Here is a 24,260-nt window from a genome sequence, read left to right as displayed (position 1 = left end):
AGCCGCGTGCCTACGCGCCGTACTCGTAGCCGCCATGCATCAAATTCAACAGATCCGTGTAGAAATATTCAATAGGGCCCTGTTGTACGACAAGGACGCTCGAGGCACGCTTGCGTGGTTGGATATGGTTGTATGCTCCAGTCATCATTGGTGCGATTTCGCACGGCTCATGTTCCGGATTCCGAGTTCCCCTTACACATACTGAGCTTCAGCAACTTCTGATGCCATTGAGTTCTCCTATGTTGAGGATGATCTTAGACTTACATCACAGACCAAATCATGCATTCTTTCCCAGGTGGCGACACGACCTTTTCCCTTTTGCGTTTCCGCAGACTCTGAGACCGAGGCCATGTGTGCATGTGAAGTTGGTCGTGTCCAAACAATTCATGATAGATCCCAATCCTTCAATACGCGGATGGCGCACAAGACTCCGGCAACACCTGCAAACCCCGTAACAGTCTGTCCGAAAGCTGCCAGAACAGCAATGTTGAATCTCCTCATACGCAAAGACTCGTCCTCACCGATCTCCCGTCTCCTCAGCACCAAGTTCGCACAAGCGACAATCATATATATAAATGCACCTAATATCCCACCATCCCTAAACGAAGGGCCCGTGCGTGGGAGTCCAAGTATCAGATACCGGAATCCACAACACGAGGTCAGAAAACTGGTCAAAGCACCAAAGATGAACAATGGCGCTAGACCAAGCAGAGGGCGTAGGAAACCTTCGCGGACGAATTGGGGTAAAGTAGTGTAGCTGCGGCAGAGGTATGCTCGTACGTGTTGAGTAAGATTTTGACCACGTTGAGATGATGCGCGCCAATCTTCGACCTGTTGCCGAAGCCCGAGAAGGGCAACAGACACACAGACGTTCTGAAAGACTGGAGATCCCGGTAATTTCTCCAGAATGGAATGTCCGTCGAGTAAAATCACCAACAGCAGAGCAACGCTGAAGATGTGGAAGTGAACCAGTAAATGCCGTGACTTCTTCCCGGATTCGCTTGCCAAAGGTGTGCTGCTGGACTTGCTGATCGCAAGATCCACAGGGTAGGGATCTGCACGTGGGCGCCTCTGTGGTAGTATAGCTCTGATAGCTGTAGCCGTGATGATCAAAGACAACATTGCATCGAACACCGTATGCTGAGTCGGCCAAGGCGACCGCACAATCATACAGACCCACGCTGCCGCCAACAGGATAAGCTGGCGTTGAAGCCAGTGCCCAGTGCAATAATAGTAGACACCGAGCTCGGCAGCGACGAGCGCGATTTGGCCAATACAGACATCGTTGGAGCTGCATTGTTTATCGCTGAAGAGCTTGCCGGTGGTGAGATGCCAATGTCCCATATACAGTAGATATGAGGGAACGTCTAGCGTGCCGACTCGGTTCTTTAGGGATCCAGAGTTCTGCCTATTGGCTTCTTCATCAGATGGTTGAATCTGGCCGTCGACAGTAGTGGCATTGACCGTTTGGAAGACCCGTCGAGGTAGGACAAGGTCCCAAGCGTTTGTGAAGGAGAGAACGTAAATCAATGCTATGCTTGCAGGCAGTGCGGGTGCGACGTCCAGAAATTTGATAGACATGATCATTTGATGTTACTGCTCGTGATTACAAATCGATCATGTTTCTGTTGGTCTTGTTGCTGGGGATAGGGAAAAGAGGGAGTCCCATCTTTATCAAGGTTGATAGATGTCGGTCGTTCGGAAGTCGGCATCGTGCTGTGCTATGAAGGATCGATCTGTGACGTCAATGCTTTTAGACCTGTTACGACCATAAGATTGTTATTCCGAGAAGAAACGGAGGCCGAGGAGTCTCTTCAAGAGGGAAGCATGAGGTCTGAGGTCAGATCTCGTGATTTTGCGGTGCAACAGATGTGAAATCTGAGCTAACATGTGAAAGTGGAGATGATCATTATGCAGAAAGCGTACAGACTTCCAAAGCTTCAAGAAATACATAACAGGAAAAAGAGCATCACCAAACGCTCCTGACACCGACTCCTCAATACAAAGTCCCAGTCACCCCTATTTCATCACATCTTTCATGCTCATTCACTTCTTCAACTTGGCTAACTCCTCCCTGACACTACCCCCACTAGCCCTCCACCAAACATCTCCGCCCCATCGCACCACCCTCTCGGCTGCATCAAGTGGGCCATCGACGGCGGGTCTGACATCCAAGTAGAAGACTGGCTCTCCTGTACTCTCGTCCTCGGGCGCCGAGTAATAATCAATAACATATCTCTTTTCCCTCTCTGTGCCGTCAGGATGCACTCTGCGGACAAACCAATCGTGGCGGTCAAATGGCGGTTCGGTTTCGTATTTGGATGGGTAAAGCCAACCCATCACTTGCAGCATACGGGCTTTTGGCGTCAATTCCGAAGGCCGTCCCATAAAGCGAACAAGAGAAGGATCCCTAGCCTCGCCATTCCCAGCAATCGCATCCCTACGCGCCATCATTTCCGCAAAAACACCCGCGTTTTCCTCTCCACGGCGACAAACCTCCCACCCCCGTTTCAAGCCAGCGGAAAAGCGTTTTTCCCATTCCACGATTTCCTGCCACGCGCCTTCGTTCAGGAAATTGTGGACGGCGACCATGGATTCCACGTGTTCGGCCGGCGTGTCGGTGTAGCCTTTGCGTAACATGGCATTGTACATTTGCTGCGGGGAAGGGTATTCCCAAGTCCCTTGGCCGTCGCCGCGGGGGATGGTGGAGGCTTCTCTGCTCAAGGGGAGGTCTACGCTTTGTTCGTCGTGGTCGCGTTGGTTGGAGATGGATTTGGGCATGTAGTTGAGGGGGTTGAGCTTGCTGATGTAGGAGGGCGAGCCGGCTGAGGGTTCGGCGGGTTGGACTTGTTGGGTCTTTTGGTCGGCGGTGGGTGGCACGTAGGGACATGCTTGTGCTGAGTTCGTGGGCTTGGTGATAATCGAAGGCGGTGGTGCGGTAGCTGCGGAATCACCGGCGGGCTTGTGCATGGGACATCCTGGCTGCAAGAGGTGTCAGTCGAGTGCAAGTGATTGCGACAAGTGGAGGCATACAGGAGGAGCGGCGCTGGCTGACGCTGGCATGGGATGAGGTGCCACGGCTGCCGAAGGTGTCGAATCTGCCCAGAACCAACCCATTGTGATTGCTTGACGTGTGTATGCAGAAGAGATGTTTATGCGAGCAAGGCAAAAGTCGTGTTCAAGTAGGCAGGCGAAAAAAAGTTGGATGATGCGTAAATAAAGATAAAGACGCGGAGCTCGGGAGTCTTCGGCCGCCATCGCTTTGCTGACCCGAAACTTGCTTGACTCGTGCAAAACCTCTTTAGATCTTTTCGAGCCATCTTATCTAATCTTGTCCTTGAACAGATGTTATGATGAATTCATGAATACATTTTCTAAGCGGCTCATACAAAATGCCCCTCTACTTTATGCTGCTGACAGCCTTCCTTTTTACGATCCAGCCTTGAGGTTGGTGGCAAGAGTACCGGTACCTCTGCTTGAGAAAATGGCCATGATGCCAAAGCCCACGTAGAACAGAGCCAGAGGGTATGCGACTAAACCTCGCATACCGGTCATTCTTCCGACAGCACAGAACATAGCACTGCTACTGTATGTGCACCACGAGATTGCCAGACTCGTCAAGATGTAGCCAAACAGTCCATCGAGAGGGAGTGCGATGCCGACGAAAGACGTCAAGACAAGAGGGAGAAGGCAGTAGCCGAGAACAGAGGCGGAACGCCAGATGGTCAAGGTTGCTGAGAAGTGGCCACCGTGTGCGGATGAGGCATCTTGCTGTTGAGCTGAGGCGTCGGCGGGAGAGAGAGGTGGTGACATGAGCGACAGGATCCAGTGGAGTGAGATGCTGCCCATAGCTGCAAGTCCGTAAATGTAGCCAAAGTGAAGCTTGCCAGACTGTGACGATATTAGCGACTGCTATACGTGTCCTTTCTATGAAATGCTTACCAAGAGCAAAAACGTGCCGAACAGCAGGAAGAAGAGGATTGGTCCTGCCAGATCAGAGTCGTCCATGATATGCTGATCAATTCGAGCCAAAGGGTTCAAGACGGTAAGAGTCTGTCTCATCGCGTCAGTAGACTGCATCATAGCGTCGTATATTCAAAACACACCTTTGTCTTGATGTGCCCAAAGTTGACACCCAATTCTTCCAACAACGGAGGCTCTCCCGGGTATCCCTCAGTGCCAAATGCAGCCAGCCATCCCATTGTCAAGCCTCCTTGTTCACCCATACGTCCAGATACAGCCGACTGTCCACCAAAGCCTGCGCCATAGCTAGACGGATATGCTGATGTCTGCGCTCCGCCATTGAATGCCTGGAAGGGTGTTGACGTGCCAGAGACGGGCTGGTTCGAGTATGATGATGGGTAGAATTGCAGGTTTTGCGCATTGCCGTACGGCTGCTGCTGTTGCTGCGGGTTGTAGTATGCCATTGCGACAGGTCGGGCGTGGTGAAGAAATGTTGTCGTGGATGTTTGGACAAGACAGTTAACTCCTGGTCCAATCCTCCAAGCTGTTATTAGCTTTTGCCAAGACCCCGCGCGACTGCCTGCGTCACCAAGAAGACACGTCTTTCGGGACACCCTGGCCTGTCAACAATCATCTCGTCTTGTTGTTTTCGGCACTTCATGCTAATGTCTCCTTGAGATGGTGAAGCTGTCTATAATGACAACAAATTGCTGTTAAGGTGAGAAGCCACGAGCTGTCATGGCTGGTTTGTGCTAGACGATACCGGTTGATGTCGTGGTAACTTGCTGGACGGAAGCAAATGATTGGGATCATTGCGGGTGACGAAGATTGATATCAATGAGAGTATACTTATACTGTGATCATCAATCGAGAGACTAATAAATGTCTACTCATCCTCATCATCACTATCACCCATAACGATCTCCGGCACCACAAACTCATCATCGTCGCTGTCGTCAGCGGCAGCAGCTTGGGGCTCAATCGACTTCTGCCTCTTATCCGCCATTCTACCCTCATCTTCCTCGCGTTGTCTCTTGTTAATGTTCACCTCAGTCGGGTCTGCTCCAGCTGCCACTTGTCCAAGAGCTGCTTCAGCAGCATCCTCGCTTCCCTTTGTCGCACCACCTGAGCCAGCGGCATTGGTGTTTGTTTGACCGAGTCCTTCTTGGACGTATTCCTTCAATGCCCAGTTTACGAGATTTTGCTCTTTGTGGACTGTGTCGTTGCTGTTCCCACTGTGAGACGATTCCGCAACGCGTGAAGTTTCTGCGACAACTTTTTCATAATCAGTTTGCTCTTGCTCTTCTTCGTCGTCAGAGGCTGACTCGTCATCCTCGTCCATTGCGTCGGCTTCAGCTTCAGCTTCAGTAGCCTTGCGACCAGTCTGGAGAATTGGCATTCTGGGGCGAAGAAGAACTTCGACTTGAGGATCGGTGGGATATTCGCGAGCGAGGAGAGGAAGCAGACTGTTGCCCTTGCGAGCAGCCTTGGCTGTGGAAGTGTGGTTGAGTGTGCTTGCCATGACGGCATTCTTGTGGCGAGACAGAACTGCTGTACGATCCATGGTTGCACGCAGAGCAATGGGACAGTGTTCTGCAGGAAGCTGACCAAGAAGGGTAGGAAGCAGATCCCATGCAGCCGACTTCAGACCTGCCAGCTCTGTCTTTGCAGAAGGCTTGGTAGTGCCTTGCTTAAGGAAAGTATCGGCATTCATGGTAGACTGTTGCTTGTTGCCATTGCTGTTCGAGGGGTCCTTTTCCTCGATTGTAGGCAGCAGATCTTCACAGCATGCAACGATGTACTTCTTCAGCCCACCAATAGCCTCCTTGTTAAGGGACTGACCATTGAGATCCAAGATCTTCTTGCCAACAATGTAAGTGGCGGTTCTGACCTCAACGTTGGCAGATGAAGCGTGGAAGATCCACATGATCTGATCGAGGAAGGGTTGCAAAGCAGGAGTGATAGCGTTGCCGTAACGGTCCAAGATGATGGACAAGACTTCAATGCATGCAACGTGAATTTGGGGAAGAATTTCGGTCAATGCATCACGCTCCTCTCTGACAGCATCGCGCTTGAAACGGATGGTGCTCTTTGTCGAGCTGGTCGAGATGGTGTTGGACATCAATCTGGTAAGCAAGTCCGTCACAGCACCAACGGAACCAACGACGGAAGCGGAGGTGGCGGATGCAAAGTAGGCAGTAAGCAAGCGAAGATGGTTCATCAGTCCTTGGTAGCCGGGAGTGATGAATTGACCAACAGGACCATCTGCAGGAGTTCTCGCAGCCTGAGCTTTGGAATAAAGGTCAGACAGGATGTTCTTGTTGATAAAGTTTGTGCCAGTAACAGATTGCCAGTCTTCTTCGATGCTCATAAAAGTCCTGTCGGCCATGGAATGTGCGCTGTGGAGAGTGGCAATGAGGGTAGCGTCCCACTTGTCGCTGGCACCGTTCTTGGGCTCGCATTGATGGAGCAGTACCGAGACACGGGAAGCGAGATCCATGATTTGGTCACCCGAAGCCTTGTTCTCAAAGGTAGTGGTAAGAAGCTTCGCGACAGCATCTTGGTGTTGGCGGAAAATGGTAGGGTGGCGAGGCAAGAGTTGAGCAAAACATTCCAGAGTAGCCTTGAGTTCCTGGGGAGTGGAGGGACGAACAGTTAGGTTGTTGAGGCATGTAGAGACAAAGGTGGGTAGCGAAGGAGTGGTGATTTCTCTGATCAGAGTTGGGAATTCCCAGGTAAGCATGAAGATGCGAGTCAGAGTCACAATGGTCAAGCATCTCAGAAGAGGAGGGTCAGGCTTCTTGAGAATGATCAGCAGACCACGGACCCAACCGATGGACTTTTTGAGGGTTTCCCATCCACCGGCTTCGATAGCAGCCTTGATCAGAACGACGGCAGCCCACCGACCCTCGACATGACGGTCTCCAAGCAGGGAAGTAAGCTGAGTGTTGAAACGGTGAAGAGCAATGGCAGCATCCGAGTCCTTTTGGTTGGCTAGGTCCGGGCTAGTGAAGATGTCTTTGCAGGAGAGTAGAGACTGAGCAGTCAATGCAGCAACCTGAGGAAGCTCAGCTTTTGATGCATTCGAGATGCGAAATGAAGCTGCTCTGAGCAGCGAAATTGAGGTCGCTTGAGGTGCCATGATCATGTATCCAAGTCAACGTCTTTCCAGTCCAGTCCGGGGTTGTGTTATCCTGATGGAAAAAACAAGAATGCCAGACCCTTTGATAGTTTTCGGTGACAGGCAATATTTTCTGAGCAAAACGTGGGGAAATCAGGGATGGGCCCGTTTCACGGAGCGCACGGACGCGAGCCGGCAGTCGGGAGTCGGGGGGTGTATCCAGATGACGAAGCAGCGTCCATGTTTGGGAAATTGTTTGTGATCAGCTTCATGACTTGACATAGACAATAGTCGCCATGAGTGTAGGTCATGTTATGTGCAAGGGACTAAGATTGTAGACTGATATCCAAGCGTCCAGGTGTCAGAAAGCGACAAGGCTCAACGCTACATCAGCAGCCTCAATGCCGCCCGTCTGAATGGCGCATGGTCCGACGTGCCCGAACTGGTCCGCAAGGTCGACAAACACGCCTCGCACAGAAGATGCCTCACTCTCGCCGCTACCTCCGAGGCGCAAACCGCGACATCGTCCAACCGCCGTCCTGGAACCCAAACATCGGCCGCTTCCCACACCAGCCTCCTCGACCAGACTCCCAAGCTCGTCCAGGCTATCGAGACTGAACACAACCTACTAGAAGACGCCTTCCAGGCCAATGTCGCCCTTCATGAGATCTACTTCCTCCGCGCCGAGTGGTCAACAGTACTGGGTGGTCTGGACAAGGACGTCTGGCAACAAGTCGCTCCTTTCGCAAACTCTCCCGCAGACCTGAGCCCCAACACTCGTCTGGCTTTGATCAAGAGCCGCTATTTCCTGGGTGTTGCAAGAGAACAAAAGGTCTCCCTGGAGAGTGCTCTGCCTGCATACAGCCAAGCCTTATCGGCCATTGATCAAGCTCCTGTCAATCTGGCCGCCCTATCTGAATATCGAACCTGGGCTGCTCGTCTGCTCGGTCGCATCTGTACTCTCCAGTCTAAACAAGGCCACACATCCACTCTTGCCACCGCCAACGCTGCATTGATCTCATACAGAGCATGGGCCCGTATCTGGAACGGCGACTCTTCCGTGAGGACAACCTCACCAAGCTACTCCCTGGGCCCATACGACATCTCCAACAAAGATGTTTGGGGCATGTACTACAACTTCCTCTCTTTCGTGCTCGGTACGGACCTGGTCTATACTTCCTCAAACGAGTCACCATTGGCCTTCCAGAACTCTGATCATACCATCAACGATCTGCCAAAGATGCGCTTGCGTCAAAGAACAGAGTTGAAACAGGTCGAAGCTGCCTATGAGAGCTTGCTTCTGTACAAGACCAAGTTCCCACAAGCCAGCCAATCTAATGAAGAGGTTGAACGATGGGCTGATTCTGTCATTGCCAACTGGTCTATCCTGTGCGGTCCGAGATGGCGTGACATTGACTTGGGAGAAGGTGGAAAAGCTGCTGTTGGCCGCAGTACCTTGGACATTCTCTACCGTGCCGCGACTAAGACTTTCCACTCAACTTCCATCCTACGTCATCTCTTCTCTGTTCATGCCTCGCTGGCCGAGTTTGATCTTGCCATCAAGGCCTTTGATTCGTACACGGAGATCACCAGCAGAGCAAAGTCAAGAGCCGAAAAGACTGGTCACAACGAGCCAGGTCTCGACGGTGACGATCTTGTGGTTCTGACGGCCGCCCAGGCCATCGGTGTGCTCTGCAGATATGGGTCACAAGCAGAGGGCGAGAAGGCCATCGAGGTTGCCAAACGTCTGTCTGACTGGCTCAAACAACCCCGTCCGGCCTCGTCCATGACTGTCTCTAGGAAGGATGAAGACGGACGCCAGCCAGACAAGGCCGCCACTGACGCCGAGATATCGACAGGCGCTCTTATCTCCGCCGAGTCTTCTGTAGCCGCATATCGTGCCATTGGCGAAAGCCAAGCAAATTTTGCAAGATTGACCCATGACCCAGCACAACGATCAGAGTTTAGAGAAAAGGCAATCAAGTCACTACGGAAAGCTGCCGAACTTTCACCCAACGGCAACTTGGATACCGAGACTGCTCTCTTGCTAGGCACGACACTGGCTGAAAATCGTCAATTGTTACCCGCCACTCAGATTGTCAAGTTTGCTCTGGCTTCATCGGCATCAGTGGAAGAATCCGGCGGTGTTGTTGAAAAGAGTAAGATGATACCCCTATACCACCTCATGTCTTTGCTCTTGACTGCTCGAGGTGACTACGAACATGCATTGGAGTTCTGTGACGTCGCTTTCGAACAGTTCGGTGGTTCAGACATCATGTTCGGAGAATCAGAAGGTGAAAGTATGATTTTGCAGATGGAAGACTCGGAGAAAGAAGGACTCCTACAACTTCGCCTGACACAGCTGGCTCTCACGGAGATGCTGGATGGCTCTGAAACAGCAGTTGACGCTGGTTCCCAAGTGCTTGCTCTCTACAACAAACTTTTTAGTTCGACCAGTGGTACATCACCGCCACCCAACGATGTGGTCGCTCCTTCTGCGGCATCGTTCGTCGCCCCTTCTCTCAAAACGCAAGGAACATTCAAGAGTGTCAGTGGCAGCATTCTGAGACGTTCAAAGTCTACGAGAAAGAACACAGACGGTCTTACACAAGAAAAGGACGTGCCCCCGCTCCCTACAGCCAACAATGGAGCGAGCGCCATGTCGACACCAGCACAGACTACTAATGAGAACAGTGCTGCTTATGAGAAACATCACAAAATCCATTTACCACATCACCCTCTGAAGCATCTGCACCACCATGATCATGCGACTGATCCCGAGAAGAATGCTCTTGCTCAACAGCAAGCCCCTCCCGTACCCCAGAAAGATGGTTCCGACCAAAACCAATCGTTACGTGGTGTCGCACATAATCTTGATCACTCAATACAACCGGCTCCTCTTGGGCACTCAGATCAACCGCCATCGCAAGATCTACGTCTGCCCGTGCCACACCCGAGCACCGCCTCAGCGGCACCTCGTCCTCGCTATAACTCTGCCAGACAAAAGCGCCACATAACATCTCTACTGGTTGAAGTCTGGTTGCACATTGCAGGCCAATACACACGAGGTGAATTCTTTGATGACGCTGAAGGCGCAATAGACGAAGCACACAAACTCGCTGAGCGCTTCCAGCACGCCGTTGCAAAGGAGGATTCCTCTGCCCGTGCATTCGACGAGAGAGGCTGGGGTGGTGGTCGCAGTGTGAACAGATTATGGGCAGACGTATGGGCTGAGGTATGTGAAATCGCTCTCTCTCAAATAAGCTGACGACATGCTAACATTGTTTCTAGCGCGGCGCTCTGGCAGCAGCTAAGAACTACCCCCACGATGCACTCGCCGCTTACGAGAAATCACTATCGCATTATCCGGATCATCCCGCAGCAATTGTAGGCATCAGCACCATTCTGCTCGATATCTACGCGCAGAAGATCCCTGCTGAGGTGCCTCTCCCTAACTCCATCGTCAAATCTCCCCTGCCAGCCACGAATCCGAAAGTGTTGCCTACAGACCCTACCCCTAGTGTCGAGGTACAAACGAGGTTGGCGGCAAGAGATAGAGCATACTTCTTACTTACCTCGTTGACCAAGAGCGGAGAAGGCTGGGATGACAGTGAGGCTTGGAGTCTACTTGCTAGAGCACATGAAGAGAGTGGGCAAATGGAACGCGCAAGAGAGGCATTGTGGTTCCTGGTCGAGCTTGAAGACGGAAGACCTTTGAGACCTTGGGGTATTGTTAGCAGTGCGCTCTGAATGGCTAATTATGAGTAGTCGCATGTGTGTATAATGTCGAAGTGACACAAATATAAGCCTAGCAGTATCGAATTTTCTTGCCCCTTGGTGAAGTCCTCTATAGCCAGTTGTCGCAATGCATGATGGTCTTGACATTTGAGCTTGATTTGTTTGCAACTTCGACTTGAGCGCAAGATACTACTGGGATTATTTGGCAAATACACGAAGGATGACTTTGCCCTTGTGCATGCTGGTGGAAGGAGCGAACGGCTTCGCACGGGCCGCAAGAGACAGAACAGCTTTCTGTTGGCATTCACGGGCATCGCATTTACATCAATATTTTGCACTATGGGAAGGTTGTACTGGAGCAATCACGCTTCCGGACATCGACAATTATTTTGGCGTATTCAGACGAGCATACACGCCTCTTGAAAGACAGATACCAAGAGGTCCATCGAGGAAGTCGTCGCTTGTTGTCCACAGTTGGGGATCATGTCGAGTCTTCTAATAAAACGCCGCTATAACGCGCTAACACTCGGGGAGACTTCTCGCTGCATGCTTAAGCGAATATCAAGCCCTAAACACTCTATTGAAGGACCAAGTCATGGCCATCTCGAATCCTACCCTCAACTACTGTTGGACTGCAGAAGTAGCCTTGAATTAAACCGATCACATCCTTCTAAACGCAGATAACCTCACCGCATCAAGGATATGAGAAAACCTATAAGTTCCATTCATCCACTCTCAGTGAATTTGGAAGTCTTTAACAAGTTGCCTACCAATTTTGACAATTTACAACCTGCGTCTTATGCATGATGCCGAATACTGTCGTTCACAAACAAAATCTCAGGGAAGATCAACATGACCTGGCTTTTGGTCAACACAGCACACTCCTCCGCTCGGATGAAGCGTCTTCGGATCAAAGGAAGTTACACTGGAAAGGGCCTTCGTTACTAGTCGCAAGCTTGGTTATTGGTGTTGGGGCGGCTACGGCTCATCATTTTCTGTACAGCCATTATGATGGCAAACCAGCACTCCCGACCGACCAAGAGAGACTCCACTTTGGGGGTCTCGCATTGGCTCGAATTGTCTCCATGTTACTGACACTCGCTGCGGGTATTGCATTCCGACAATGGATATGGCGGCTTTTGCGACGCAAGAGTCTTCCCATAGGATCTATTTGAGTGACCTCAGTTATCATGAAAGTAAGCAAGTAACACTAACTTTTCTCCAATCTAGCATGCATTTTACTCAGAATACCCCCGTGACATTCACAAGCGACGTCTTGGTTTTCAAATACACCTGGAAAATACTGGTTCTGCCATACGCAGCAGGCGTATTCATCACCCTCACCATCATCTCCTTCGGCATCATCGCACTCTTTTCCAATGGCATTGTATCCGATTTTCGCTTCTCTGCCATCTTGCGTACCACCAGAATTGATGGGCCAGAGCCCAATCGGCTGTTCAGGGGGGCACAGTTAGGAGCCAACCCTCTTCCAGAAGTGATCGAAAAGACGAAATTGAGATTTGGAAGTTTAATTAGCGATGGTACTGGTGAGGTGGGTACGGCTTTTGGACTTGACGGACAGATAGGTTCTAGGGTGGAGTTGCGCGAGCGAAAGCATGATATTCGGGATTTGAAGGGATGAATGTCTTTGCGGTGCACTTATGTGCTGAAAAAAGTAGCCCGGTCGAGTTTAAATCAGGCTATGGTAAGAGTAAGGAGAAATATTTGTGCATCTTTGGTTGTAGCCTGCTCGCCCAAAACAAGGCAAGAACGCTTCGGAAGCACATGCAATCAGACAGAAAAGCTGACTTGTGTTCGAAAGTTATTCACATGTCAGCAGTGCGGATGAGTGTGTCTATCTACATGTATCGCGACTACCCGAAACCAGATGCCAAGCCATTTTGGGGGGCCGAAACATCTTCATCATTCGCTCCTTCACCAACGATGTTCAAGACAACAGCTTCATCATTACCACTACAATCGGCCCCATTGCTTTGCAACAATCGTCCTTGACACAGTCCGACGATGTCCAGTCCGACCAAGAATCTCCATCACCACAAGGTTTCGACACGCAACGACCGGTCAAGAATCGTTGGGCGTCAGTGGAGTGTCTCTCATTGGCGGGATTTTGATTGACCTGTGACTGGCATGCACAACCCTAGAGCGTCAATCACATGTGTTTTAAGCCACATCCACCGAACAAGGTCGGCGATAAGGAAGCCTGGAAATCTGCTCTCGCATCCTTCCTTCTCACGCATGTCCTGCTCCCACAAGCATAATGTTGAGGTATATATCGACATGACCACATTCACGAAAGGTCTTACCCCGAACACTCTGTCGGCCTAGAGCGTACGAACAATCAGAGATTACTTGTCTCTTTCGAGTACCGCTTCTTCGACGATATGTCTCAGTCTTGCGGTCCCGAGCACACCGAGGCTTACACCGTGGCATGGATCGCGGCACTACCACACGAACGAGCGGCGGGAGAAGCTATGTTTGACGAGGAATATGAAGATCCACCAGCAGATTTCATACAGAATAGCGGCGACCCCAATGCTTATTCTTGGGGCAAAATTGGAAAGCACTACGTCGTAGTTGCAGCGCTTCCGAGTGGAGAATACGGGTTGACGCCCACAGCCATAGTGGCTCAAGGACTTCGCTCATCACTTCCTCATGTCCGCATTGGTCTGTTGGTCGGGATCGGCGCAGCCGTACGGGAGATACTTGACAAGGAGGGCACGACTGTCGATCAGCGCGACATACGTCTTGGTGATGTTGTTGTCAGTAGTCCCGAAGGCACCATCGGCGGTGTCGTACAATGCGATCTCGTCAAAGCGCAGACTGTAGATGGTAGCGAGGTCTTACAACGTCAAGGCTCCTTGAACAGTCCACCACTAGCTCTTCGCACCGCCTTGGCCAAATTACAGGCTTCGTACTTCAAGAAAGGCTCAACGATAAATGCGATCATAGCTGAAGCTTTCGAGAAATGGTCAGAGATGAAAGGCAAGTTCTACCACCCAGGGTTGGAGGGAAACGAGACTAATAGAAGGACGGATACCTATCACTCGCGTGGTGGGACCTCAATCTCGAACGAGGCCAGAAGAAGTCCAAAGATCCATTACGGCACTGTAGCTTCGAGCAACACCCTCGAGAAGTCAGCACGTCATCGAGACGCAGTACTGATCAGACTGGCAAAAGAGAAGATCAACCCCTCGTGCTTCGAAATGGAAGCCGCAGGACTCATGAACAACTTTCCTTGTCTGGTGATCCGAGGTATCTGTGACTACGGTGACGAACACAAAAACGATCACTGGCAGAACTATGCAGCCATCACCGCTGCTGGAGTCGCCAAAGAGCTCTTGCGATGTGTCAATGTTCAGCAGGTTCAAGGGACTCAGGGGATAGGAAATTTGATCTTGAAGAGACGTGAGTCTACGACACATCTGTTGGATCTTCATATATACTAAGTGACATAGTCGATACAATTCATCAAGCAGTCGAACGAAATCGAGAAGATGTTTCTCACTTGAAGATGAGTGCGGATGCCCATCGACGCTCGCATATACTTGACTGGCTGTGCTCGAACGACTACTCGACACAATTTGAAACACGCCGCGCTAAACACCTACGTGGGACCGGACAGTGGTTCCTCGAAGATAGTACATTTCTCAGTTGGGTTCAGGCAGATCGATCTTCCACTCTGGTTTGTCCTGGCGGACCCGGCTGCGGTAAAACCACCATATCTACCCACGTAATTGATCATCTCAGAAATGAGTCAAGGTTACAGAAGCCTGTGATACACTTCTTTTTTGACTATCAGCGGCAGGAAGAGCAGACGGTGGATGATTTTGTGGCAACTTTGTTGCGACAGCTCGCATCTCTGTCACAGGAAGTATTCAGTGCTGTCGAAAAGTTTCACAACAGATTTGTACTCCAGAGCCGACGACCGTCCTTGGATGACCTGCAATCGGAGCTTCGAAGCGCGTTCAAAACCATCACTGGCGTTTTTGTCGTCATTGATGCTTGGGATGAGTGCGAGTCTGTCAAGCGTACGGAGTGCGCCAATATGCTCCGTGGTTGTCTATCACAATGTGTTGTCCATCTACTTGCTACAACACGAGATGATCATGAGGTGCATACGCTCTTCGATGGTAATCCTACTGTCAGGATACAGGCTCATGTCGAAGACCTGACGCTCTACACAACAACACGAGCCGCGGAGCTCGCGCCGAACATAAGACATGATGTAGGGCTGGTCGACAATGTGATCAAAGGAGTGATCGATGCTTCCGATGGCGTGTAAGTACATTCAAGCCTCCATCAGTCTGCTACTCCTCATTTCTGACACATCCAAATCAGGTTCTTGTTAGCTCGCCTCCACATGAATTCCATCAATGATCAGTTAACCGCAAATGAGGTCAAAGATACGCTGAATGGACTACGAAAGGACACTGGCTCTTACAGCTCTGCTTATGAAGCTACTATGAAGAGAATAAATCAGCAGCAAAAGCGACATAGTGATCTTGGCAAGCGCATTCTGGCTTGGGTCGTACATGCAAAACGTCCACTCAGCTTCGAGGAATTGAACCATGCACTCGCTACACGACCTGGAAAAAGATCGATTGAGTCTGGCGACATGTATGCCAAAGAAGTGATCCTCTCGGTATGCGTCGGTCTAATAACCTTGGATGTGGAAACACTCCGCCTGATTCATTATACGGCTCAGGAATTCTTTCGCGACAACTGGATGCAGTGGCTTCCAAACGAGACTACTGCAATCGTGGATACATGTATCACGTATCTGTCATTTGACGTATTTAAGGAAGGTCCTTGCAGGAACGACGACAGCCTCAAGTCAAGACTCAACCAATATAAGCTCCTCGGCTATGCTGCGAGGAATTGGGGACACCATCTCAGAGATCAAGACTCCCTGGCAGAGACTGACAGGACGACGACAGAAACAGTTTTGTCTTTTCTAGAAGACACACCATTGACACTCAGTGGTAGTCAAGCAATGGACATGACAGTGGTAGAATTACACGAGCGCTTGCATGGTGCTCACAGCGGAGGTCAAGGAAACAAAACAAAAGCCCTAATAATATTTCACGAGGGCATGTATGGTGTTCACTTGGCAGCATTTTTCGGCCTTGAGCATCTGACAATGCTTCTCATCGAGAAGCAACAAGATGCAGACATCCGGGACAGCCATGGACGAACACCACTGTGGTGGGCAGCGAACAACGGGTTTGCAGGCCTGGTCAAGACACTGTCAGGCACCCAGAGTGTCAATCTCAACAAGGGGGACGTGAAGAACCGGTCCAGAACGTGCACCCCACTATCAATTGCGGCGAACAGAGGACATGAAGACATAGTTCAGATACTGCTGAATACTGGGCATCTCAGCATCAGTAAGGCAGACGACTGGGGTGGCGACCCACTGCGTGATGCGGCGGGAAATGGACACGAAGGGGTAATCAAAGTGCTCTTAGCGACTAAGGGGGTTGATGTCAACTCGAAAGATCTGGGTGGCCGGACCCCTCTAATTCATGCGGTAAGATACGGGCATGAACGGGTGGTTAAGGCACTATTAGCGGCTGAGGGGGTCGACGTCCACTGGAGAGGTCCTCTTGGCAAGACCGCACTCGATATGGCAAGACGTGGCTCACATGCTGGCATTATAAGGTTGCTGGAGGCCGCAGGTACATCTGATACCTCAGGACCGACGACGGGAGGAACAACCAATAAAAGGAAACACGCGAAGACAAAGAAGCAGAAGACGATATACGAATGACGAACGATGGGATGCACTTGCCAATTTTTGTCTTAGATTTCTGTTCGAAACCGCCCATGACTCATAGATCTACGTAGTCATGGGATGACAAAAGTCACCCCTTATACAGCTGCTAGGTCTGCGGTCTTGTTTTCTATCTCTTATCTTCTTACTACTACTTCCTATCTCCACTAGCGCCGAAACGGATACTACCCAAAATCTTTGCTACCGGCAGTACTTCCACCAACCCTCGTTTCTACGGATACGTTGTGCGCGAGAAGAGAAACCGTAAGGTGACGTGTCCCTGCCGGCTACATCTTGCACCGACTGTCGGCGACTGGCGTTCTCTTCGGTTGCATAGAGTTAGCGATTTCCCTCATTATGCTACTACTTCTTGTCGATGTCATGTGTGATACTAGCAACAGACGAGTCATTTCAAAATGTCCAAATCAACACACCTGAACCCATTTTAGCAACTCCGCGAACTCTAGACTTTCGGCCCGCGAAACACGATTTTTGGAAATGTTGACGTTGGTATCTCGTTGATGGTACGATGATGTGATGAATGGAAATATGTGCTTAGTGTGTTTAATCAAAGGATATGTGTATTGTATTGTGTTGTGTTAGTTCCGCTGCGCATGAAGCAAGTGATAGAAGGTGATGAGCGATATGTCTTCCCTCCTCCGTCTTTCTGCCTTGGCGATCTTTGCATAAGCGGCCTCCATCTAGTCTTTTCCCTTAGGCTAGATAGCCCCATCAATCCAGAAGAATGACTTCCCTCCCTTCATCACCATCCCCCTGGCTCGTTACTCTAACGACCTGCTCCAGATTCACAAGAACCTCCCGCACCCCTTGGATTTCAGCAACAACACCACTTCTAAACCCCTTGACGCCTTTACTCTCCAACCCTTTGCCTTTCCACGCCTTCTCCAGCAGATCCAAAGATTTTTCCACATCTTCTTTTGCCATACCGTCTTTTTGAAGAGTGATCGTCCATACGTCTGTTCCTTTGACCCTCTTCAATTCTATTTCCAACGTCATGGTAGTAAGAGCTGTATCATAGCTCAGACGGAAATGCGCAAGTGACCTCACACCCACTTTACACATCTTGCCCGATGGGTCTGCAGCTTCGATGGAAGAGATAGCAGTCAGCACAGGTAACGTGGCCGTCATCAGATCCAGTAGATTTTCGAATTTTCTCGCTTCTTCCAAGGCCGAAGCCGTCGCACCGGTAGAAAGAAGATTCTGCAGCAGTGGTAGAATTCTGCGATGGGGATTCGTGGCCGCCGTATCGTTTGTGAAGCGTAATTGCAGTGGCGAACCTGCAGCCTCAGCGAACAGAACCGCCGCAGATAATTTCGGCTCAACCTGATATGCAAACACCAGTCCTCCAATCGCTACTTTTTCGATGGAGAAGTTTCGGCTTTTGATTGCGGAGAGACAATTCGCAAGTCTTTGGACGCGTGCCAATTTCTGCACTACTTGGTCGACCAGAGCGACTCCGAAATGCGTTCGTAGTTGAAGAGCCAAAACACCATTAGGGCCGAAAACGATGTCAGAGGATGCATTGCCTTTGCCGACTAGAGGGGCAAGCACCTCTGCTGTTTGTGGTGATAGTGTGGTTTTCAGAATATGCACCACTTTTACTGCATCTCTTTCGGTTTCATCGATACCATGATGTGTCAAGACCATAGTGCTATGACACCATGGTTTCCAAGCCTTGCGTTCAGTGGTGGAAGATGGTTGCATGACATCTTCGAATTTGATGCCGACGATTGCAGTGGTTTTTGATGTGGAAAGAGGGGATGTGTTGGAAGAGGTTGCAGAAGGAGCAACATGGCGAATCTCGTGGCTGATTTTGGAGTTGCGGAGTTGGAGGGAGATATTCGAAAGTGAGACTTGCGCGACAGCACGCGACTCGATAAGCATCAGTGTATTGCGGTCAAATATCTTTGTCGAAGGTGGCAGCGCCAATGTCTCCGCTGTAGAGATGACTCTTGAGGTAGGCGTCGAGAGGAGTTTCACAATCCACCACTTCACGCCACTGCGAGAGATTGTGAGTGCAATGGCCCAGTCTTCTCCCCATCCGTGGCGAGTAAATGTGCTTCTGCGAATGACTTGCTCGGAGAAGACCTTTTGCACGTCGGGTTGTTTGTCGGTAGGCATAAGAAGCCAGCCGGCTTGAACAGCTTGGCGGGTGATGTGGTCTTGGACGAGTTTGCAGTTGAGGTAAGAGACGATTTGTGCAGCATCGATGGTAGGATCGGCGTTGAGTCGTCTTTCTACATCTATTGAGGCGGCGGAGACGGGGGAGATTGAGATATTGCCGTTGACGGGAATGATACGGAGGGTGGTTTGTAGACCGTGTTGGCCTAGTTTCATGCTCAAGGAGCAAGCGTTTGGGTCTGTCGGTGAGGAGTTCAAGTTCATGTCCAGCGCGGACTTTGGTGGGGAGATGGTAAGAAGTTGGTCTCTGGCTGTAGCAAGACGGACGTTCATGTGGGCGGCTGTAACCTGACCCAGAATATGCTCCATTGAAGGATTGGCCGGGTCGACATCAAAGCGTGTGTCGAAGACCTCCTTTCCTGATCTGAACCAACGTATGTTCAATCTTGCAGGTGTGTGGGGTTGGTCTGAATTCTCTGCTTTCTTTCCTTTGACGATGCCAATCTCGATCCAGCTCTTGCCTCCAGGTTGGCCAGTCCAGTATTGTACGATGAGCGATCTGTGAATGGGCTCGATATGTAAACATTCCGTCCACCTTGTGCGTGAGAGTTCAAAGGCTTGTCGTCGTAGTAGAGTGATCTTGTGAGTCAAGACGAATCCATGGAGGAAATCGTAGGCGGCAGAAAGTCCTTCCAGTTGGAGGATTTGATTGACCTTGCCTTCGAGATTCACTCGAGCAAAGCCATCAGGAAGTGGAGGCGCATCGGAGAAGAGGAATCGAATGTCGATGAAGTAGAATGGAGAAGTCGTGTCTTCGTCAGTAACAGCAAGATCGAGTTCAAACTCATTCGGCACAACAAAAGTAGCACGTCCATTTGCTATTGAGTAATTGCAGAAATGTGAAGGTAGTTGTTCATGCAGGTTCAGTCGCACGGAAAGGACAAAGTTCATGTCTCGCAATGTCTTGAGCAGTTTCTGAGCAGACAGGGGTTCCGGCGGGAGGTAACCGAGATCTGGTAGCCATGGCGCTTTAGATGTGGACAGCAATTCGAGGGCTCCTTGAATATTCGGGTTGGGCATCTTTGCGCCAATCATGTTGTGTTTCATCTGCATGATGGCATCGCTGACGAGAGATGAAGCCTCATCTTGCTGTGTCAAGTACATCCTCAACTCAATCAACTTGTCCATGTCTCCCATGTTGCGCGCCCAGTCGGACAGGACCAGAGCCTTGATAAACCGAGCCTGTTGAGTGTTTGCGAAGTTCATAAGTCGCAGTTTCTTATCAACGCTCGCTTTGGAGACATCTGGTGCGGAACCGGATGCGCCATTTGTTTGAGGAGAGGCAATGCTCAGGTCGGCCATTTGTTCAATGACTTCGCTCAACTCAAAATAACATTGCTGTGCCATGCGGTCGAGCAGCGTGCCGAATGACGAATACGTATGTGACCAGTGCTCCAATTCAGGTGGCGATGCCTTCTCTTCCTGTTTGATTGCGCCATTGGTGTAGCCGTTCGAAGTGTCGATCGGTTTGGTGGGCGCGGTCGAAGTCATGGCGGCGGTGGTTGGAAGGGTGTTCAATCCGTTGGTCTTTGGTGCGGCATCGCTTTCCATGACGATGCGACCGGGCATGCTCCTCTATCGGTGCTGGAAGGACATGTGAAGCGGACGAGTCATCAACAATTCGACCGGGTGATGTCACTGCGCGACTGGCGCACGACGGATCGCGTGGGTGAAGGTCCGGCGGATGTCGGTGGAGTCCAGCAAGTCGACAAGGATTCGGTCGGTGATGTAGCTTGCGCGAGATGGTGTGTTTACGGATGCGCTTCCTTCTAGGAGCGGCTGTGAGGTGTTCTTGACGGTATACAAAGACGCCGCATCAAACCCTCCTCCGCTTCGGATAATTCTCGGCAATTGCCATGTGTCTCACTGTCTCAGATGCCGCCAAACCTTCTTTCTTTGTCTTGACAGGCAACAACTCAAGTTTGCTTCACGTATTCAGTAACAGATAGATACTCATCGAAATTGTTAGCATGTCTTGTTGAAGTCGCTGTTTCGACTTGTAATTATGTATATGTTATGAGCAATGCAATACTGTCTTATGCTTGCCCAGGCAAAAGCTGACGGCTCCCCCCTTTCCCCATCTCCTAAACCCTCTGCACAAACTTCGGTCCAGCCTTGAAGAACCTGCTCAAACTCATCAAACTTCCTCCTCCGAGCACCAACACTCCAGCAAACACCCACACATCTGTAAATCCACTGCCATCCAAGATCCATCCGCAGATAGGTGTACCCAGCAACAGTCCAATACTAATGATACTGAAGCCCTGTCCCATTCTTGTGCCAATGAGTCCTCTGTTTGGTGATAGCGAGACGAACACAGTAGGTGGCAGAGATACCAAAGCGCCAGAGAAGAAGCCGTAGAGTATGCACTCGACAATCAGTGCGGCCTCGCTGCGGACTGGGATAAGGCAGAGTGCGATGATACCGGAGATGATGCAGCAAGGGATAATCATGTTCAGAGGTCCAGTACGGTCGGCGATGAGATTGGGCACGATACGACCAAACACCGAGGCCGAGTTGATGATGGACAAGGTGTAGAAGCCCAAACTCTCAGAGGTGATGTTATAGGTGATGCCGTAGCTTTCGATGTAGAAGAACGGTGCGTATAGACCCATGAAGGCGAGGAAGCCGCCAAGAACGAAAGACAGGTAGGGGAGTTCTGTGAAAGCCTTCAAGTCGAAGACGGCGCGGCGAGCGGCTGGCAGGACACGGACTCTCATGACTGAGTTTGCGACGATGAGAGTAGCCAGAGCGATGAAACCGATGACGCGAGTGGCCCATGGAAAGCCAATGCGAGGTTCGAGACGGTAGAAGACGATGGGGTAGATGACACCGCCTGTATATCTATCAGTAGTTGTCCAGCGAGGAATGAATGGAGGTGCTTACCCAAACTACTTCCAGCAGCAGCGAGACCCATAGCCGTAGCAATCTTTGTGCTAAAGTATGTGCTCAAGATGGCAACCGACGGCACAAACAAGCATCCAGCACCCAGACCAACACAAATTCCCTGGGCCAGAATGACCTGCCAGTACGTTGTAGCCAGCGAAAGCATCATGAATCCAAAGACGACGGCGAATGAGCCAACACTCAGCAGAGCGCGGAAATATCCAGCATCATAGATAGGTCCAGTCAATGCTCCAACAAGCATGAGCAGGAAAGCTTGGACAGATCCAATCCATGAGATATCCGAGGGCGAGGAGGAGGCAAGGATGCCGGATTGATAGTATGTCTGATATGCGCCGAATGTGTTAACTGTGAACGAGTCAGTATACTGCCATATCTCCCAAATTCAATGCTTGGGACTCACTGATTCCCCAGGAGTTGAAGAACAAGAAGAAAGCCCCAAGCACCTGCAACCAAGCCTTTGTGCCACCATTGGGAATAGCAGCGACATTGTTTACCGACACTGCCTTTCCCGGCCGTATCGACCTCCTCGTGACTTGTTTCTCTACTTCTCCTCCATCTGCGAACTGCTGCGAGCCCACTCCGTCCACCTCTTCTCCATGTCCAATTCCATGTGGTTGTGCTTGTGCCTCGGCAACATTGGGGTCATCGTACGGTTGTGTTGCGCCCTCGTTCAAAGCATTCGCCGCAATAATCTCTTTCTCCACATCTGCTGTCGTCGACGACACGGAAGAATCATGGTCTTCGTATTCCTCCTTTGTCGACGTACGCTGCGATGGCGTAGGTTGTTGTGCGTGTTTATCCATGACGGATGTCGTTGTGTCGCCCCAGGTTTTCGCGTTGTCGCCAAGGAAGGATGTTTTTGAGACAAAGTTTACGTGCCGGCGAGGGAGTTTACGACCAGTGAGGGAGTTTACGACAGGAGAGTTTGCAACAGAAGGGAGAAAATAGAGGGAAAGCAGTAGTCTTGTGTAGGTAGAAACAGTCCTCTTTGCCGTTCGACCATTACCCCCTCATTTCCAATACCGAAGTGAGAGAGAAAAAAACTACTTGTCATGGTACTGCCGAAGCGGCTGCGGCGAAATCTCGAGTAGCCTGTGCCGTCATATCCGGCTGTTCGGTAGGTGGAGTCGGGCACTGGGGTGCTCTGAGTGCTCACACCTTATTGCGACTTCACTTGCTTGCAAATCAGCTGCCTCCTGCGAAGCGATGTTCTCAGTGAAGGTGATACGAACGGTTGATGAGCTGATCGTCGCTTTGTGTGTGCGTCAAAGAGATAAGACAAAGAGCACGCAACACATGGGATTCTTTGTCGCAAGACATGAACGGAGAGCTGGCACAGGAGAGAGTGAAGAAGGCATTGTTGTTAAAGAAGAGATGTATACCCCCATACCATGAAAGGTACGAGTCCCCACCCACCCGGGCTTTGGTTGAAGCAGCCCTGGCTCCTTAGTACTAATACAGGAGGTGGAGGATGTGAGGAAGGAGAAGGATACAAGATGGGAGAGAACAAGAAGGATAGGAGAGTAGACGGGGCTGCGGCCTCAAGCAATGGCTACCCCAAGCTATGAACCTGCACACACCAAGATAACCCTGTTGGCGACCCCATTGTGGTGTGCAGAGCGCTGAAGCGTGTCCAAAGTCAGGATAGCGTCAACCAAAAGACTCACACAGCAAAGGAGATCCAGTGGGAAGAAGAGAGGGCTGCAGTCAAGCAAGAACACTGCCACAACAATGGCGCCCTACAGGGGACCCTAGTCACCAGGCCATGTAGGGGGCGAAGGCCGGGACAGTGTAAAGCGAGATCGTACACAGCAAAGGAAAGACAAAGGAGATGCGCTACCGCCCTGCAAGATCCCTACCACACCAGAGAGAGGTGCCTGCCGCCCGGGCACGACATGCGCAACTCAAAGACGTGATAGTGAAGAGCGAGGTCACATAGCTGGTGTGAGAGTGTGATGGGGATGGGAGGGGAGTCGCTACCGCCGAGCAAGACCACTGCCGTATCAAAGAGTCGCACCAGCCGCCGGGGCACGAAAGGAACGACTCAAGATGCGACAGCGGAGAGCGAGGTCACGTAGCTGCGATGATGGTGATAAAAATGAGGAATGAGTGTGATGGAGATGGATGGTGATGGGTATGTGGATGGTGTTGATGGTGGAGTGGAAGAAGAAGGTGGGAATGTGAGCAGCGGGTGCGCGCAAAGGTGCGTCAGTGAGGAGGAGCGGGTGGTCAAAGCTCACACCGCTGGAGAGTTCCGGGACCCGAGATATCTCTTGGCATTGTCAAGCGACAACGACCGCGACCTTCGAGCTCCACGCCCAATTTACCGTCGACAGATTTTGTTATGATTTGTTGCCGTTTTCTTATCAAAGTTGCAGCGAATATTTGCGCGCTCTCTCTCCAGAGTCACAGCACACTCAAGTAGATTGATGTAATCATTAGTAAGTCTTCTTCTTGCCCTGCTCCAGTCGTTTTGATTTCGTCGCGAAGCAGAAAGATATTCGGAGACAGATCATAGTCAGCGGAAGTATGATA

At 50.8% G+C, this 24,260-nt stretch overlaps 9 protein-coding genes across 9 annotated transcripts; 3 read left to right on the top strand and 6 right to left on the bottom strand.

Annotated features, from left to right (window-relative positions):
- Nucleotides 1-210: 210 nt before the first annotated feature.
- Nucleotides 211-1,816, bottom strand: M438DRAFT_105705 (uncharacterized protein). The gene has a single exon (XM_029898671.1). The coding sequence runs from the start codon at nt 1,585-1,587 to the stop codon at nt 385-387; it is 1,203 nt and encodes a 400-aa protein (XP_029756888.1). The 5' UTR covers nt 1,588-1,816; the 3' UTR covers nt 211-384.
- Nucleotides 1,817-1,982: 166 nt separating this feature from the next.
- M438DRAFT_348628 (cytochrome c heme lyase) lies at nt 1,983-3,292 on the bottom strand. The gene has a single exon (XM_029906188.1). It carries the CDS (start codon nt 2,968-2,970, stop codon nt 2,047-2,049), a length of 924 nt encoding a protein of 307 aa, XP_029756887.1. The 5' UTR covers nt 2,971-3,292; the 3' UTR covers nt 1,983-2,046.
- On the bottom strand, nt 3,200-4,638 carry M438DRAFT_105680 (Yip1-domain-containing protein). The gene is made up of 3 exons (XM_029898669.1): nt 4,107-4,638; nt 3,943-4,053; nt 3,200-3,891 (listed from the first exon to the last, which is right to left on the bottom strand). The coding sequence occupies exons 1-3, from the start codon at nt 4,425-4,427 to the stop codon at nt 3,430-3,432; spliced, it is 894 nt and encodes a 297-aa protein (XP_029756886.1). The 5' UTR covers nt 4,428-4,638; the 3' UTR covers nt 3,200-3,429.
- Nucleotides 4,467-7,201, bottom strand: M438DRAFT_105695 (uncharacterized protein). Its single transcript, XM_029898670.1, has one exon. It carries the CDS (start codon nt 7,109-7,111, stop codon nt 4,850-4,852), a length of 2,262 nt encoding a protein of 753 aa, XP_029756885.1. The 5' UTR covers nt 7,112-7,201; the 3' UTR covers nt 4,467-4,849.
- A 148-nt stretch (nt 7,202-7,349) lies between these two features.
- M438DRAFT_408541 (uncharacterized protein) lies at nt 7,350-10,838 on the top strand. The gene is made up of 3 exons (XM_029909961.1): nt 7,350-7,386; nt 7,443-10,319; nt 10,376-10,838. The coding sequence occupies exons 1-3, from the start codon at nt 7,381-7,383 to the stop codon at nt 10,832-10,834; spliced, it is 3,342 nt and encodes a 1,113-aa protein (XP_029756884.1). The 5' UTR covers nt 7,350-7,380; the 3' UTR covers nt 10,835-10,838.
- A 1,021-nt stretch (nt 10,839-11,859) lies between these two features.
- M438DRAFT_105662 (uncharacterized protein) lies at nt 11,860-12,667 on the top strand. Its single transcript, XM_029898668.1, has 2 exons — nt 11,860-12,586; nt 12,645-12,667. The coding sequence occupies exon 1, from the start codon at nt 11,946-11,948 to the stop codon at nt 12,462-12,464; it is 519 nt and encodes a 172-aa protein (XP_029756883.1). The 5' UTR covers nt 11,860-11,945; the 3' UTR covers nt 12,465-12,586; nt 12,645-12,667.
- A 122-nt stretch (nt 12,668-12,789) lies between these two features.
- Nucleotides 12,790-16,766, top strand: M438DRAFT_408539 (uncharacterized protein). The gene is made up of 3 exons (XM_029909960.1): nt 12,790-14,248; nt 14,299-15,121; nt 15,182-16,766. The coding sequence occupies exons 1-3, from the start codon at nt 13,225-13,227 to the stop codon at nt 16,611-16,613; spliced, it is 3,279 nt and encodes a 1,092-aa protein (XP_029756882.1). The 5' UTR covers nt 12,790-13,224; the 3' UTR covers nt 16,614-16,766.
- Nucleotides 16,767-17,266: 500 nt separating this feature from the next.
- M438DRAFT_348624 (MED14-domain-containing protein) lies at nt 17,267-20,595 on the bottom strand. The gene has a single exon (XM_029906187.1). The coding sequence runs from the start codon at nt 20,385-20,387 to the stop codon at nt 17,349-17,351; it is 3,039 nt and encodes a 1,012-aa protein (XP_029756881.1). The 5' UTR covers nt 20,388-20,595; the 3' UTR covers nt 17,267-17,348.
- A 307-nt stretch (nt 20,596-20,902) lies between these two features.
- M438DRAFT_358592 (MFS general substrate transporter) lies at nt 20,903-22,528 on the bottom strand (the record flags this gene model as incomplete). The annotated part of the gene is made up of 3 exons (XM_029907275.1): nt 20,903-21,654; nt 21,705-22,070; nt 22,126-22,528. The coding sequence occupies 3 exons, from the start codon at nt 22,526-22,528 to the stop codon at nt 20,903-20,905; spliced, it is 1,521 nt and encodes a 506-aa protein (XP_029756880.1).
- Nucleotides 22,529-24,260: the final 1,732 nt, after the last annotated feature.

Source organism: Aureobasidium pullulans (assembly GCF_000721785.1).
Source record: "Aureobasidium pullulans EXF-150 unplaced genomic scaffold scaffold_23, whole genome shotgun sequence".
NCBI lineage: Eukaryota > Fungi > Ascomycota > Dothideomycetes > Dothideales > Saccotheciaceae > Aureobasidium > Aureobasidium pullulans.
Note: the sequence above shows the minus strand (reverse complement) of the source record. Positions and strands in the feature narration are given on the sequence as shown.

What these genes read in the sequence shown, in the direction of transcription:
- M438DRAFT_105705 (XM_029898671.1), bottom strand. Translation starts at nt 1,587, where the DNA reads ATGATCATGTCTATCAAATTTCTGGACGTCGCACCCGCACTGCCTGCA.
- M438DRAFT_348628 (XM_029906188.1), bottom strand. Translation starts at nt 2,970, where the DNA reads ATGCACAAGCCCGCCGGTGATTCCGCAGCTACCGCACCACCGCCTTCG.
- M438DRAFT_105680 (XM_029898669.1), bottom strand. Translation starts at nt 4,427, where the DNA reads ATGGCATACTACAACCCGCAGCAACAGCAGCAGCCGTACGGCAATGCG. An exon ending in TTGGGCACATCAAGACAAAG is followed by an intron (nt 4,054 to 4,106) that starts GTGTGTTTTGAA and finishes GCGATGAGACAG; the next exon opens with ACTCTTACCGTCTTGAACCC. An exon ending in TCGGCACGTTTTTGCTCTTG is followed by an intron (nt 3,892 to 3,942) that starts GTAAGCATTTCA and finishes ATATCGTCACAG; the next exon opens with TCTGGCAAGCTTCACTTTGG.
- M438DRAFT_105695 (XM_029898670.1), bottom strand. Translation starts at nt 7,111, where the DNA reads ATGATCATGGCACCTCAAGCGACCTCAATTTCGCTGCTCAGAGCAGCT.
- M438DRAFT_408541 (XM_029909961.1), top strand. An exon ending in GGGCAGACGTATGGGCTGAG is followed by an intron (nt 10,320 to 10,375) that starts GTATGTGAAATC and finishes CATTGTTTCTAG; the next exon opens with CGCGGCGCTCTGGCAGCAGC.
- M438DRAFT_105662 (XM_029898668.1), top strand. Translation starts at nt 11,946, where the DNA reads ATGGATATGGCGGCTTTTGCGACGCAAGAGTCTTCCCATAGGATCTAT.
- M438DRAFT_408539 (XM_029909960.1), top strand. Translation starts at nt 13,225, where the DNA reads ATGTCTCAGTCTTGCGGTCCCGAGCACACCGAGGCTTACACCGTGGCA. An exon ending in AAATTTGATCTTGAAGAGAC is followed by an intron (nt 14,249 to 14,298) that starts GTGAGTCTACGA and finishes TAAGTGACATAG; the next exon opens with TCGATACAATTCATCAAGCA. An exon ending in ATCGATGCTTCCGATGGCGT is followed by an intron (nt 15,122 to 15,181) that starts GTAAGTACATTC and finishes CATCCAAATCAG; the next exon opens with GTTCTTGTTAGCTCGCCTCC.
- M438DRAFT_348624 (XM_029906187.1), bottom strand. Translation starts at nt 20,387, where the DNA reads ATGCCCGGTCGCATCGTCATGGAAAGCGATGCCGCACCAAAGACCAAC.